General features: G+C 42.6%; 1 protein-coding gene across 2 annotated transcripts; it reads left to right on the top strand.

Moving 5' to 3' along the window:
• Positions 1 to 300: 300 nt before the first annotated feature.
• LOC128692310 (facilitated trehalose transporter Tret1) lies at positions 301 to 12,370 on the top strand. Of its 2 annotated transcripts, none has more exons than XM_053781395.2 (10): positions 301 to 424; positions 1,005 to 1,155; positions 1,966 to 2,214; positions 2,463 to 2,591; positions 2,744 to 2,953; positions 3,447 to 3,640; positions 5,608 to 5,758; positions 7,837 to 7,980; positions 9,099 to 9,202; positions 9,819 to 12,370. In XM_053781395.2, the coding sequence occupies exons 2-10, from the start codon at positions 1,068 to 1,070 to the stop codon at positions 10,056 to 10,058; spliced, it is 1,509 nt and encodes a 502-aa protein (XP_053637370.1). In that variant the 5' UTR covers positions 301 to 424; positions 1,005 to 1,067; the 3' UTR covers positions 10,059 to 12,370. The 2 variants fall into 2 exon arrangements, with proteins under 2 accessions (XP_053637370.1, XP_053637371.1); XM_053781396.2 differs by having other exon boundaries at positions 307 to 420; positions 998 to 1,155.
• Positions 12,371 to 13,498: the final 1,128 nt, after the last annotated feature.

Raw genomic sequence — 13,498 nt, 5'->3', positions numbered from 1 at the left:
AGATTGGTTGAACATGTTCATAGTTTATGGGTCGGGCCTGTACTCACCTAATTGTGGTTGCAGGGGTCGAGACTCAGCTCCTGGCTCCTGTGTTACTTATGAAACGTAAACAGTCACCATAGATGCTTAATATGTGATGCTTTTTAGAAACAGGAATCCTCAGCTGCAGTGGGAAACCCTATGCATCTCTACATCGGGAACCATTATCTAAACACGCAATTGCCCCATACACAAAATGTTTGGGGGAAGGGGAGAGGGAGTTATCTGTAGTGGAGGTTTTAGGGGGCAGGAGAGGGCATGTTATCTAAGGTGAAGGCTGGAGTGAGTGTTATCTGAGATGGGCGTGAGAGGAAAGTGTATTAGACGCGAGACTGAGGCCAGGCACTCTCTCTTAGTGTTGTTCTGTGGTGGCCAACACTGGTAGGTGACCCCACTCTCTGACCAGCACTGGTAGTGACCCCTAAATTCTGACCAACACTAGTAGGTGACCCCCAAGTTCTGACCAACACTGGTATTTGACCCCACACCCTGACCAACACTGGTAGATGACCCCACGCTCTGACCAACACTAAGTGACCCCACTCTCTGACCAAAATTTATTGATCCCACGTCTGACCAATACTAAGTGACCCCACATCTGTCCAACACTGGTAGGTGACCCCACTCTGACCAATACTGGTAGGTGACTCGTCCTAAAACAGGAGGTAGATTGTTCCACTGAGGCAAGTGTAACAGATAATAGATTGTTTCACTGAGATAAGTATAACAGGTGATAGATTGTTCCACTGTTGCAAGTGTAACAGATGATAGATTGTTCCATTATAGTGGAATGCATGGACGGGCGCTTGATGCAAGAAGTTAGAGCAGCTCTCCCCGTCCTGGCATCCAACTTGATCACCTCCCGTTCCCCATGCGATGTATGACCCCTATGGGCTTTGGGCTTCCCCATGTGTATAATAATAATAAAGGATATTTGATGATAGTCATGTCTTGCCAGCAGGTAGGGACACCTGAAGGCTGCAACAATCAACCATCAACTAGCAGCCAGCAGCCAGCAGCCAGCAGCCATGAGGGACAACACTGGTAAATCCACAGAAGAACTGTTGGGAGAGAGAAAGCCAGCTCACCTCATGCAGCTCCTAGCTGCTATCTCAGGTACTCTCATTACCCAACGATCATTACCTACTTGTAATCACCTACCTGTCATTACCTATTGCTACCTTTCCCTAATTACTGGAGTAGCACAGTAATCTTAGCTTAACATTTCCAGTGTCTAGTTTGTGGTAGTTTTGTAAAGTGTCAATGATTCCAACAGACACGCTGCTTGTTCTGGCACTGTTGGTGTCTCGGTGTCAACAAGGTGACACACCAGGTGTTCTGGCACTGTTGGCGTCACGGTGTCAACAAGGTGACACACCAGGTGTTCTGGCACTGTTGGCGTCACGGTGTCAACATACTGACCTCACGGATAATAACCTCTGACATCTTGACCTAATCTTAAAGTAATGTAGTTTAAGAAATGCAAAACAAGAACATAAGAAAGGAGGAACACTGCAGTAGGCCTACTGGTTCATACTAGGCAAGTCTTTCACAAATCCATCTCACTAACAAAATATTTACCAACCCATTTTCAATGATACCCAAGTAATAAGCTTCGGTAGCATTGAAAATGTTAACATTATATCATGAGCTAGACCCTGAGCTTGGCCACACCTACTTTATTATATATGTATTGCTTTTATATATTATTTAATTGTTTTCTGTGGTAAGTTCTGGACGTCCCCTTAACAGCCCCTTCAAGGGGGCGCCTTGATGCTGGTGAAAATTTCTTGATCCAAAGAACTCGAGCCACGTTGCCGTTCTGGTATCATACCTATACCTGACTACCTCTCATTTCCCAAGTGCTATATAACCTTTACAGGGTTTAGTGTTTGCCTTTGCCTATCATACTTCTTCCTTCAACAGTAACTTTCGGAGCGCTGAGCTATGGTACAGGTCTTGGGTACGCGTCTCCTGCCGGCCCCATGCTCAAGGATAACTCCACGAATGAGACTTTGGTAATAACTGATGACCAAAATAACTGGTTCTCGTCCACGGTGAACGTGGGAGCTCTGGTGGGTGGCCTCTTGGGAGGTGTATGTATCAACATGATGGGCAGAAAGTGGACCATGGTGGTCTCTGTATTTCCTTTCCTCGCTTCCTGGGCATTAATAGGTTAGTCCTTCTTGTTAAATACATGAATTATGTCTTCATAAATTTGATATGTATTTAAAATAATCAGGGGAGGGGTCTGATCTGAGTCCTGGCCGAGGGGACGTTGACCCCTGTAGCTATATATATGATTTTCAGTAGTGAAATGGTGTAAAAGATTGGTGATTAGAATGTTCAAATCAGTGAGAGTAGAAAAGTTTGGTGTAGTGTGGTTGTTACATTTCGCTTATATTATTTTTTATTTTTTTAAGGATTTGCACAAAACTTCGCCATGTTGATAAGTGGACGAGTAGTGATGGGTCTGACAGCTGGAGTGACTTGTATAGCTGTACCTACATATATAGGAGAGATATCATCACCTGACATCAGAGGCACACTTAGTAAGTTCATAATTTCTCGCCTGTACAGTGGTGGCTCGTGTGCCACTCTCCTTATCGTTGTTTCTTTGCACACTGGCGGAAATAATTATGTTATATAGGTTGTGAATCGCCACAGTGGCTTGTGACACTTAAGTTCTCATTATGGTGGTCAGGTACATTCTTCCAGTTGATGGTCGTGGTGGGTATAGAGTATGGATATGTTTTTGGTGCCATCATGAACACCTGGCGAGGCCTGGCTGGCATCTGTGCCATCCCTGCTGTCATCTACCTCGTTCTTCTCCTCTTCGTCAAGGAGTCTCCACCTTACCTTCTCTCTAAGGGCAAAGACAAGGAAGCCAGAGAAGCCTTACAGTTCTTCAGGGGTAAGTTAATATAGCACTCTCAAAGTCTTTACCATATATATTTTTTGCATACAAGTTATAAAATAAATCAATGACTTTCTGTCTGCGTAATATTTGTAAATAAATGTAGTTTTTTTATAAAATATATTAGGAAAATGCTAGTCATTCTTGTCTTGTTTTGTATATATTTTAATTAATAAATATAGGTCTTACACAGGATATAAAAGCCATGGCGTGTATGGCTTGGTGTTTATATATATATATATATATATATATATATATATATATATATATATATATATATATATATATATATATATATATATATATATACAGAGAGCTTACTTTATGTATTAAAATACTCTTGACTGGTTTTAAAAACCATTAACCAACCAGCCAAAAAGTATTTTTGTCGCTTTATTCATAGAATTTACTAAGTAAATGAAATAATTTTTGCATATAGTGATCATCCTTTTCTTCCTACATGATTTGTGTTGGGCACTTGGTGGAGCAGGTCGGGATTACAACGTGGAGGCGGAACTACAAGTGATGCAGCAGCTTCAGGAGGCCAGGGGTGAGAATACCTCCTTCAGGGACCTCATGGCTCCATACATCCTCAAGCCACTCTTCATCTGCCTGTCAGTCATGATGTTCCAGCAACTCTCCGGCATCAACGCTGTCCTCTTCAACCTCAATACTATATTCGAGGTAAGTTCGCTGCGTATGCATTATTATTATTATTATTATTATTATTGTTATTGTTAAACACCGGCCGTCTCCCACTGAGGCAAGGTGACCCGAAAAAGAAGAAACGCTTTTGCCATCACTGTCTTTTATGTTAGCTATACCAGAAACTTGTTGGCATTACACTCAGATGCCCCTCCAGACTGCATTATTTCCACCCATCCTTAGAGTGCAGGCACTATTCTTCCCACCACCAGGACTCAAGTCCAGTTAACTGGTTTCTCTGATTCCCTTTATGAATGCTTACTTGCTCACACTTCAACAGCACGTCAAATTTTAAAAACCACTTGCCTCCACTCATCCTTATCTAACACTCTCACACACTCCTGCTGGATGTTCAAACCCCTCGCAGTATCATCATCATTACCATCATTATTCTTGGGAAACGCAAAGTTCCTAGTGAGCATACAGCACTTAGTGAGTGGAAGATAGTTTGGCTGGATGTAAAAAAGGAAAAGCTTCATCCAGTTCCTTGGTATCAATAAAATGATTTTCCTTAAGAACATAACATAACATAAGAAAGGAGGGACACTGCAGCAGGTCTGTTGGCCCATACTAGGCAGGTCCTTTACAATTCATCCCACTAACAAAACATTTGACCAACCCAATTTTCTATGCTACTCAAGAAATAAGCTCTGATGTGCAAGTCCCATTCAAATCCAACCCCTCCCACTCATGTACTTATCCAACCTAAATTTGAAACTACCCAAAGTCCTAGCCTCAATAACCCAACTAGGTAGACTGTTCCACTCATCAACTACCCTATTTCCAAACCAATACTTTCCTGTGTCCTTTCTAAATCTAAACTTATCTAATTTAAATCCATTACTGCGGGTTCTCTCTTGGAGAGATATCCTCAAGACCTTATTAATATCCCCTTCATTAATACCTACCTTCCACTTATACACTTCGATCAGGTCTACCCTCATTCTTCGTCTAACAAGTGATTGTAACTTAAGAGTCTTCAATCTTTTCATAAGGAAGATTTCTAATGCTATGTATTAATTTAGTCATCCTACGCTGAATGTTTTCTAACGAATTTATGTCCTTTCTGTAATATGGAGACCAGAATTGAGCTGCATAATCTAGGTGAGGCCTTACTAATGATGTATAAAGCTGCAGTATGACCTCTGAACTTCTGTTGCTTACACTTCTTGATATAAATCCCAGTAATCTATTTGCCTTATTACGTACGCTTAGGCACTGCTGTCTTGGTTTAAGGTTGCTGCTCACCATAAACCCCAAGTCCTTTTCGCAATCTGTATGGCTAAGTTCTACATCATTTAACTCATAAGTGCTAGGGTTATGGACACTCCCGAGCTTCAGAACCTTGCATTTATCTACATTGAACTGCATCTGCCACTTTTCTGACCAAGAATGTAGTTTGTTTAAATCCTCCTGAAGTTCCCTAACGTCTACGTTTGAATCAATTATCCTACCTATCTTTGTGTCATCGGCGAATTTGCTCATATCACTAGTAATTCCCTCATCAAGGTCATTGATATATATTATAAACAACAACGGGCCCAAGACTGATTCCTGTGGAACGCCACTTGTTACAGATCCCCACTCGGATTTAACCTCATTTATGGACACTGCTTCCTGTCTGTGAGCCATGACTCGATCCATGAGAGCACTTTTCCCCCAATGCCATGAGCTGCCACTTTCTTTAACAGTCTTTGGTGCGTAACTCTATCAAAAGCCTTACTAAAATCTAAGTAAATAATATCAAAGATAACAGTTTGTAAAAACTTTCCCCACATCATAAATATGATCTATGTGGGTCTCTCTCTTCTTTTTAACAGAAACTAGGCTATTGCAGTAACTTTGAGTTAACCCTTTCGGGCTTAGTGCTTAAATTGTTAATAATGATAATAATAAACAGGATATTTTTGGGTTTCTCCGAGAGAAAGTAATGTTTGTTGACATAGGTTTCAGGTTCTGATATCTCTGACGATGTTAGTGCCATCATTGTAGGAGCAGTTCAAGTGGTTGCTACCATCGTTGCTGGTGGTCTGATGGACAAGGCTGGCAGGAAGCTGCTCCTTATTATATCCGCCGCCGCCATGGTTATCTCACTTGGTAAATTAAAATGGAACAATTGTTCACTAACGTTATGGTAAAAACCATGTGTACAAGAAAACACTTGAAGCTTTATCAGGAGCTTTCAGAGAGCAAAAAAGGTTACGTAGATAATGTCTGTCACACTGTCATTGTCGAATAACAATATTAATAAAACATACTAGTAACACCAGTACACAACGCTAGTAATACCAGCACAGAACACTAGTAACCCCAGTACACAATACTAGTAACACCAGTACACAACACTAGTAACACCAGTACATAACACTAGTAAAACCAGTACACAACACTAGTAACACCAGTACACAATACTAGTAACACCAGTACACAACACTAGTAACACCAGTACATAACACTCGTAACACCAATACACAACACTAGTAACACCAGCACTCAACACTATTAACACCAGTACACAATACTAGTAACACCAGTACACAACAGTAGTAACACCAGTACACAATACTATTAACACCAGTACATAACAGTAGTAACACCAGTATATAACACTAGTAACACCAGTACACAACACTAGTAACACCAGTACACAACACTAGTAACACCAGTACACAACACTAGTAACACCAATACACAACACTAGTAACACCAGTACATAACACTAGTAATACCAGTACACAACACTAGTAACCCCAGTACACAATACTAGTAACACCAGTACACAACACTAGTAACCCCAGTACACAATACTAGTAACACCAGTACACAACACTAGTAACACCAGTACACAACGCTAGTAATACCAGCACAGAACACTAGTAACCCCAGTACACAATACTAGTAACACCAGTACACAACACTAGTAACACCAGTACATAACACTAGTAAAACCAGTACACAACACTAGTAACACCAGTACACAATACTAGTAACACCAGTACACAACACTAGTAACCCCAGTACACAATACTAGTAACACCAGTACACAACACTAGTAACACCAGTACACAACGCTAGTAATACCAGCACAGAACACTAGTAACCCCAGTACACAATACTAGTAACACCAGTACACAACACTAGTAACACCAGTACATAACACTAGTAAAACCAGTACACAACACTAGTAACACCAGTACACAATACTAGTAACACCAGTACACAACACTAGTAACACCAGTACATAACACTCGTAACACCAGTACACAACACTAGTAACACCAGCACTCAACACTATTAACACCAGTACACAATACTAGTAACACCAGTACACAACAGTAGTAACACCAGTACACAATACTAGTAACACCAGTACATAACAGTAGTAACACCAGTATATAACACTAGTAACACCAGTACACAACACTAGTAACACCAGTACACAACACTAGTAACACCAGTACACAACACTAGTAACACCAGTATGTCAGCATAGTTGCTGATCCCTGTATTCCCAGTATTATATAGCATAGCAGTAGCATCATCCATGTGCTTTAGACACGAGACCCCTCGTAGGCCTGTGGCTTTGTGTGACGTCACGGGATGCACACGAGGAGGCCCATTCCTCTGTCCCGGCCTCACTCGGCGGCAGACCATCCAGGCGTAGACAGGCAAGGCAGTGGGCTCCATCCTTCACCTACTCAGACTGACATTAAAGCAACCATCCTACAAGTGTGTCTACTTTCAACCTGTGATATCTCCATTTAAGAACCCTTACGATAAGTACACAACACTAGTAATACCAGTACACAACACTAGTAACCCCAGTACACAATACTAGTAACACCAGTACACAACACTAGTAACCCCAGTACACAATACTAGTAACACCAGTACACAACACTAGTAACACCAGTACACAACACTAGTAATACCAGCACACAACACTAGTAACCCCAGTACACAATACTAGTAATACCAGCACACAACACTAGTAACACCAGTACACAACACTAGTAACACCAGCAACTTTTCCCTAGCTCTAACAAGTGTATTTCTTTACCTCTCTCAAAGTTAGAATGCCTCTGCATGTATACTTTGTATTTAACTATATTCTGATCTATGTCACTGCCTCCTGTCTTTACTACTGTCAACTGACCATCAACTCTCTCCGGCAGTGGCGCTTGACGTGTTTTTCTACGAGAAGGCTCAAGACGAAGCCTGGGCGGTGTCTACCTTGGGCTGGCTGCCTCTCACCTCACTTATTATATTCATCTCAGCCTTCTCTATCGGCTATGGTCCAATACCTTGGGTCATGATGGGTAGGTGGAGCTCGCCACACGTCTCCTGGTACCTTTCCCTTATATATAACTATTCAACTGTTTGAATAAATGGTTTAGAAATCCGACAAGTTGATAAATGAGACACTTGTACAATATTTGGGTATCTTTTTTCTGGAAACGTTTCGCCAGCCAGTGACTTCTTCGGCTTCTTCAGTCCAGTGCAGAGAAAGGTGGAAGATGAGGAGTTTGAGGTAATCAGTCCTTCAGCCTGGAGTTGATGTGTTCACTACATCAGTCTTTAGTAATGGACTGAACATATCGACTACAGGCTGAGGGACTGATTACCTCAAAATCCTCCTCATCTTCCATCTTTCTCTACATTGGACTGGAGAAGCCACTAGCTGGCGAAACGTTTCCAGAATAAAGTTACCCAAATGTTGCACAAGTGTCTCATTTATGAACTCAACTGCTGCAAGTTAAGCTTCACATATTTCACCAGATTTATATTAATGCTAACTTCCAGATACTGAGTGACGGACAAATGTATCATCAAATACATAGGTAAACAGCTTTTACCCGGGACGTAACATGACTTAAAACACTAATTTCATGAGAGTTCGGGTGAGCACACTACTGACTCCCAACTGGTGCCAACATCCAAAATCTGTTTTCACTGTATAATAGCCAAATATTCTGTGAGCGTTATGTTAGAGTGGAAGTTGACGTCATTAACAGCGTTGTTAGTACACTATCTTATCTTAATGGCTGTCAAGAAATGCCTCACTTGTTGTAGATAACGCCTTGTAAACTAGATTAAAACATTAAAAGAGCTATTGCAACTACATTCTTGACTACCAGGATAGTTACAGCTGTTGCTACTGCCCTTTCAACTACCAGGATAGTTTATATTGTTGCAAGAGGATGATCAAGTAGTATGCTCATCATTTAGCATACTCCAACCATGAGTGTTTATGTCAACCCTCCCCCTCTCTCTCTCTCTCTCTCTCTCTCTCTCTCTCTCTCTCTCTCTCTCTCTCTCTCTCTCTCTCTCTCTCTCTCTCTCTCTCTCTCTCTCTCTCTCTCTCTCTCTCTCTCTAATCATTTTTTTCTGATGTGGCGTGTTTTTTCTGTGTGTTCTGACGTATAATGTTCTTCAGGTGAACTGTTCTCACTGAACGTGCGTGAGGCTGCCAGCAGCCTGGCTACCATGGTCAACTGGACACTATCATTCATCATCACTCTGGTGTTCGAACCTCTGCAGGTGAGTAATGATCTTGCACTTACGATCCGGGATCGATCCCCGACACGGGTGAAATGTTGGGCATGTTTCTTTACACTTTCTGCCCCTGTTTACCTGGCATTATTAGTCACCTTACACCTGCTGCCCCTGTTCAGCTACAGTAAATGGGTACCTGAATTTTAGCCAACTGTTGCAGGTTGCATCCTGGGGAATAAGATTAACCTAAGTTACCAGAAACGTTCTGCATAACCAGGGGTTTTCTATAGCATGCCAATGATGTCAGTTATGGTCTGTAATAGTTGTATCATGTACTTGAAGAAATAAATATTATTATTATTATTATTATTAGTAGTAGTAGTAGTAGTAGTAGTAGTAGTAGTAGTAATAGTAGTAGTAGTACTAGTAGTAGTAGTAGTAGTACTAGTAGTAGTAGTAGTACAACCCAAGGAATTCGTCTTTTGTATATAGTTCTACAATCTTCACATGTCCTTGAATTGTATTGATAAAGCCACTGGATGGCGAAATGTCTACAAATAGAGATACCCAGATGTTGCACATGTGTGTAAATCTTCAAATATAAACTATTAGTAGTGAGAAATGAAGCTCACACCTCGCCTCTGCTCGTTTCTTCCAACAGACTGCGATTGGAGAATTCGGTACATACTGGCTCTTCGCAGGCTTCTGCACAATCAATTTAATATTCTGCGTGTTGGTGGTGCCGGAGACAAAAGGCAAGACTCAGCAGGAGATCACTGCATACTTCGGTGGGCCTGTGACCACCAACATGTCAACTACAAAGGAAGTCTCAACAGTATACAGTGTTACTATTCAAAATGAGTCGCAGAGAGGAGATACCAAAGTTCCTCCAGTACCATGAGTTGAAGTTAACAAAATTTTTAAAATCAGACTGCTTAATATGCTGGATTATAAGTTGCTATTAAGTATTTTGAACATTCCGAAATTTCACCTCATTACCTCTTCTCCTAACAAGGCATTAAGTAGTGTAAATGGTGATGATTGGTGTTTAATAAATGTTTATGAGCTTCGTCTCAGTGCTGGGAATGTGACACCGATTACCATGTCACTCTTACTTAAGTAGTATGATATAACTTGTATCTGAGTATACTAAACCCAGCACCACACTACACCAGACCCAGCACCACACTATATCAAACAAAGTACCACACTACACCAGACCCCGTACCACACTACACCAGACCCAGCACCACACTATATCAAACCCAGTACCACACTACACCAGATCCCGTACCACACCACACCAGACCCAGCACCACACTATACCAAACTCAGCACCACACTATACCAAACCCAGTGCCACACTACACCAGACCCCGTACCACACTACACCAGACCCAGCACCACACTATACCAAACCCAGTACCACACTACACCAGACCCCGTACCACACTACACCAGACCCAGCACCACACTACACCAGACCCAGCACCACACAATACCAAACACAGTACCACACTACACCAGACCAAGCACCACACTACACCAAACCCAGTACCACACTACACCAGACCCCGTACCACACTACACCAGATCAAGCACCACACTACACCAGACCCCGTACCACACTACACCAGACCAAGCACCACACTACAAAAGACCCCGTACCACACTACACCAGACCAAGCACCACACACAACACCAGACCCCGTACCACACTACACCAGACCAAGCACCACACTACACCAGACCCCGTATCACACTACACCAGACCACGCACCACACTACACCAGACCCCGTACCACACTACACCAGACCAAGCACCACACTACACTAGACCAAGCACCACACTACACCAGACCAAGCACCACACTACATCAGACCAAGCACCACACTACACCAGACCCCGCACCACACTACACCAGACCCCGTACCACACTACACTAGACCAAGCACCACACTACACCAGGCCCCGTACCACACTACACCAGACCAAGCACCACACTACACCAGACCCCGTACCACACTTCACCAGACCCAGTACCACACTATACCTGACCCAGTACCACACTATACCAGACCCAGTACCACACTACACCAGACCATGCACCACACTACATCAGACCAAGTACCACACTATACCAGACCCAGTACCACACTGTACCAGACCCAGTACCACACTACACTAGACCAAGCACCACACTACAACAGACCCAGTACCACACTACACCAAACCCAGTACCACACTATACCAGACCCAGTACCACACTACACCAGACCCAGTACCACACTACACCAGACCCAGTACCACACTACACCAGACCCAGTACCACACTACACCAAACCCAGTACCACACTACACCAGACCCAGTACCACACTACACCAGACCAAGTACCACACTATACCATACCCAATGCCACACTAAACCAGACCCAGTACCACACTAAATCAGACTCAGTACCACATCATACCAGACCCAATACCACACTAAACCAGACCCAGTACCACACTAAACCAGACCCAGTACCACATTACACCACATTACACTATACCTCACTGAGCCACACTACACTCCACTACACTACACTCCACTACACTCCACTACACTACACTACACTACACTCCACTACACTCCACTACACTACACTACACTCCACTACACTACACTCCACTACACTACACTACACTACACTCCACTACACTCCACTACACTACACTACACTACACTACACTCCACTACACTACACTACACTCCACTACCCTACACTCCACTACACTACACTACACTACACTCCACTACACTACACTACACTACACTACACTCCACTCCACTCCACTACACTACACTACAATACACTCCACTACACTCCACTACACTCCACTACACTACACTACACTCCACTACACTACACTACACTACACTACACTACACTCCACTACACTACACTACACTACACTACATTCCACTACACTACACTCCACTACACTACACTCCACTACACTACACTACACTACACTCCACTACACTCCACTACACTACACTACACTCCACTACACTACACTACACTCCACTACACTACACTACACTCCACTACACTACACTACACTACACTACACTCCACTACACTACACTACACTCCACTACACTACACTACACTCCACTACACTACACTCCACTACACTACACTACACTACACTACACTCCACTACACTCCACTACACTCCACTACACTCCACTACACTCCACTACACTCCACTACACTACACTACACTACAGTAAAGGTCGAGAACCAAAACCTAGTCATTGTGGTAGTCTACAAGCCTCCGGATGCAACATCCCAGCAATTCCAGGAACAGCTGTTAAAAATTGACCACTGTCTGGAAAATCTTCCAGCTCCTGCACCCAACATCTTGCTCCTGGGGGATTTCAACTTAAGGCACCTAAAATGGAGGAATATAGCAAATAATATTGTTGCAGTAATAACACCAGGAGGCAGCTCTGATGAAAACTCACACTCACACGAGCTTTTAAATCTCTGCACAAAATTCAATTTAAACCAGCAAATAATAGAGCCTACTAGACTGGAGAATACACTAGACCTCATCTTCACTAACAATGATGATCTGATAAGAAATGTCACCATATCAAAAACAATATACTCAGATCACAACATAATTGAGGTTCAGACATGTATGCGTGGAGCCCCAGACCGACAAAATGAGACTAGTCACGAGGGAGCATTCACCAAATTCAACTTCAATAACAAAAACATAAAGTGGGACCAAGTAAACCAAGTCCTAACCGATATAAGCTGGGAAGATATACTAAGCAACACAGACCCAAACTTATGCCTAGAACAGATTAACTCGGTGGCACTCGATGTATGCACAAGGCTTATTCCTCTAAGAAAAAGGAGGAGTAGATGTAAAATAGAAAGAGACAGGCGCTCCCTTTACAGGCGACGGAAAAGAATAACAGAGCGGCTAAAAGAGGTCAATATATCAGAAATGCGCAGGGAGACACTGGTCAGAGAAATAGCAAGCATCGAACTTAAGCTAAAAGAATCCTTTAGGAGTCAGGAATCGCGGGAAGAACTAAAAGCCATAAATGAAATCGAAAGAAACCCAAAGTATTTCTTCTCCTATGCCAAATCAAAATCGAGAACAACGTCCAGTATTGGGCCCCTACTTAAACAAGATGGGTCCTACACAGATGACAGCAAGGAAATGAGTGAGCTACTCAAGTCCCAATATGACTCAGTTTTTAGCAAGCCGCTAACCAGACTGAGAGTCGAAGATCAAAATGAATTTTTTATGAGAGAGCCACAAAATTTGATTAA

The sequence above is a fragment of the Cherax quadricarinatus genome, chromosome 53, assembly GCF_038502225.1.
Source record: "Cherax quadricarinatus isolate ZL_2023a chromosome 53, ASM3850222v1, whole genome shotgun sequence".
Classification (NCBI taxonomy): domain Eukaryota; kingdom Metazoa; phylum Arthropoda; class Malacostraca; order Decapoda; family Parastacidae; genus Cherax; species Cherax quadricarinatus.
Note: the sequence above shows the minus strand (reverse complement) of the source record. Positions and strands in the feature narration are given on the sequence as shown.

Bases quoted from the DNA above. Each gene is read 5' to 3' on its own strand.
- LOC128692310 (XM_053781395.2), top strand. From the start codon at position 1,068: ATGAGGGACAACACTGGTAAATCCACAGAAGAACTGTTGGGAGAGAGA. The intron at 2,592-2,743 runs GTAAGTTCATAA...TATGGTGGTCAG, and splicing joins TGACATCAGAGGCACACTTA to GTACATTCTTCCAGTTGATG. The intron at 2,954-3,446 runs GTAAGTTAATAT...TTGGTGGAGCAG, and splicing joins AGCCTTACAGTTCTTCAGGG to GTCGGGATTACAACGTGGAG.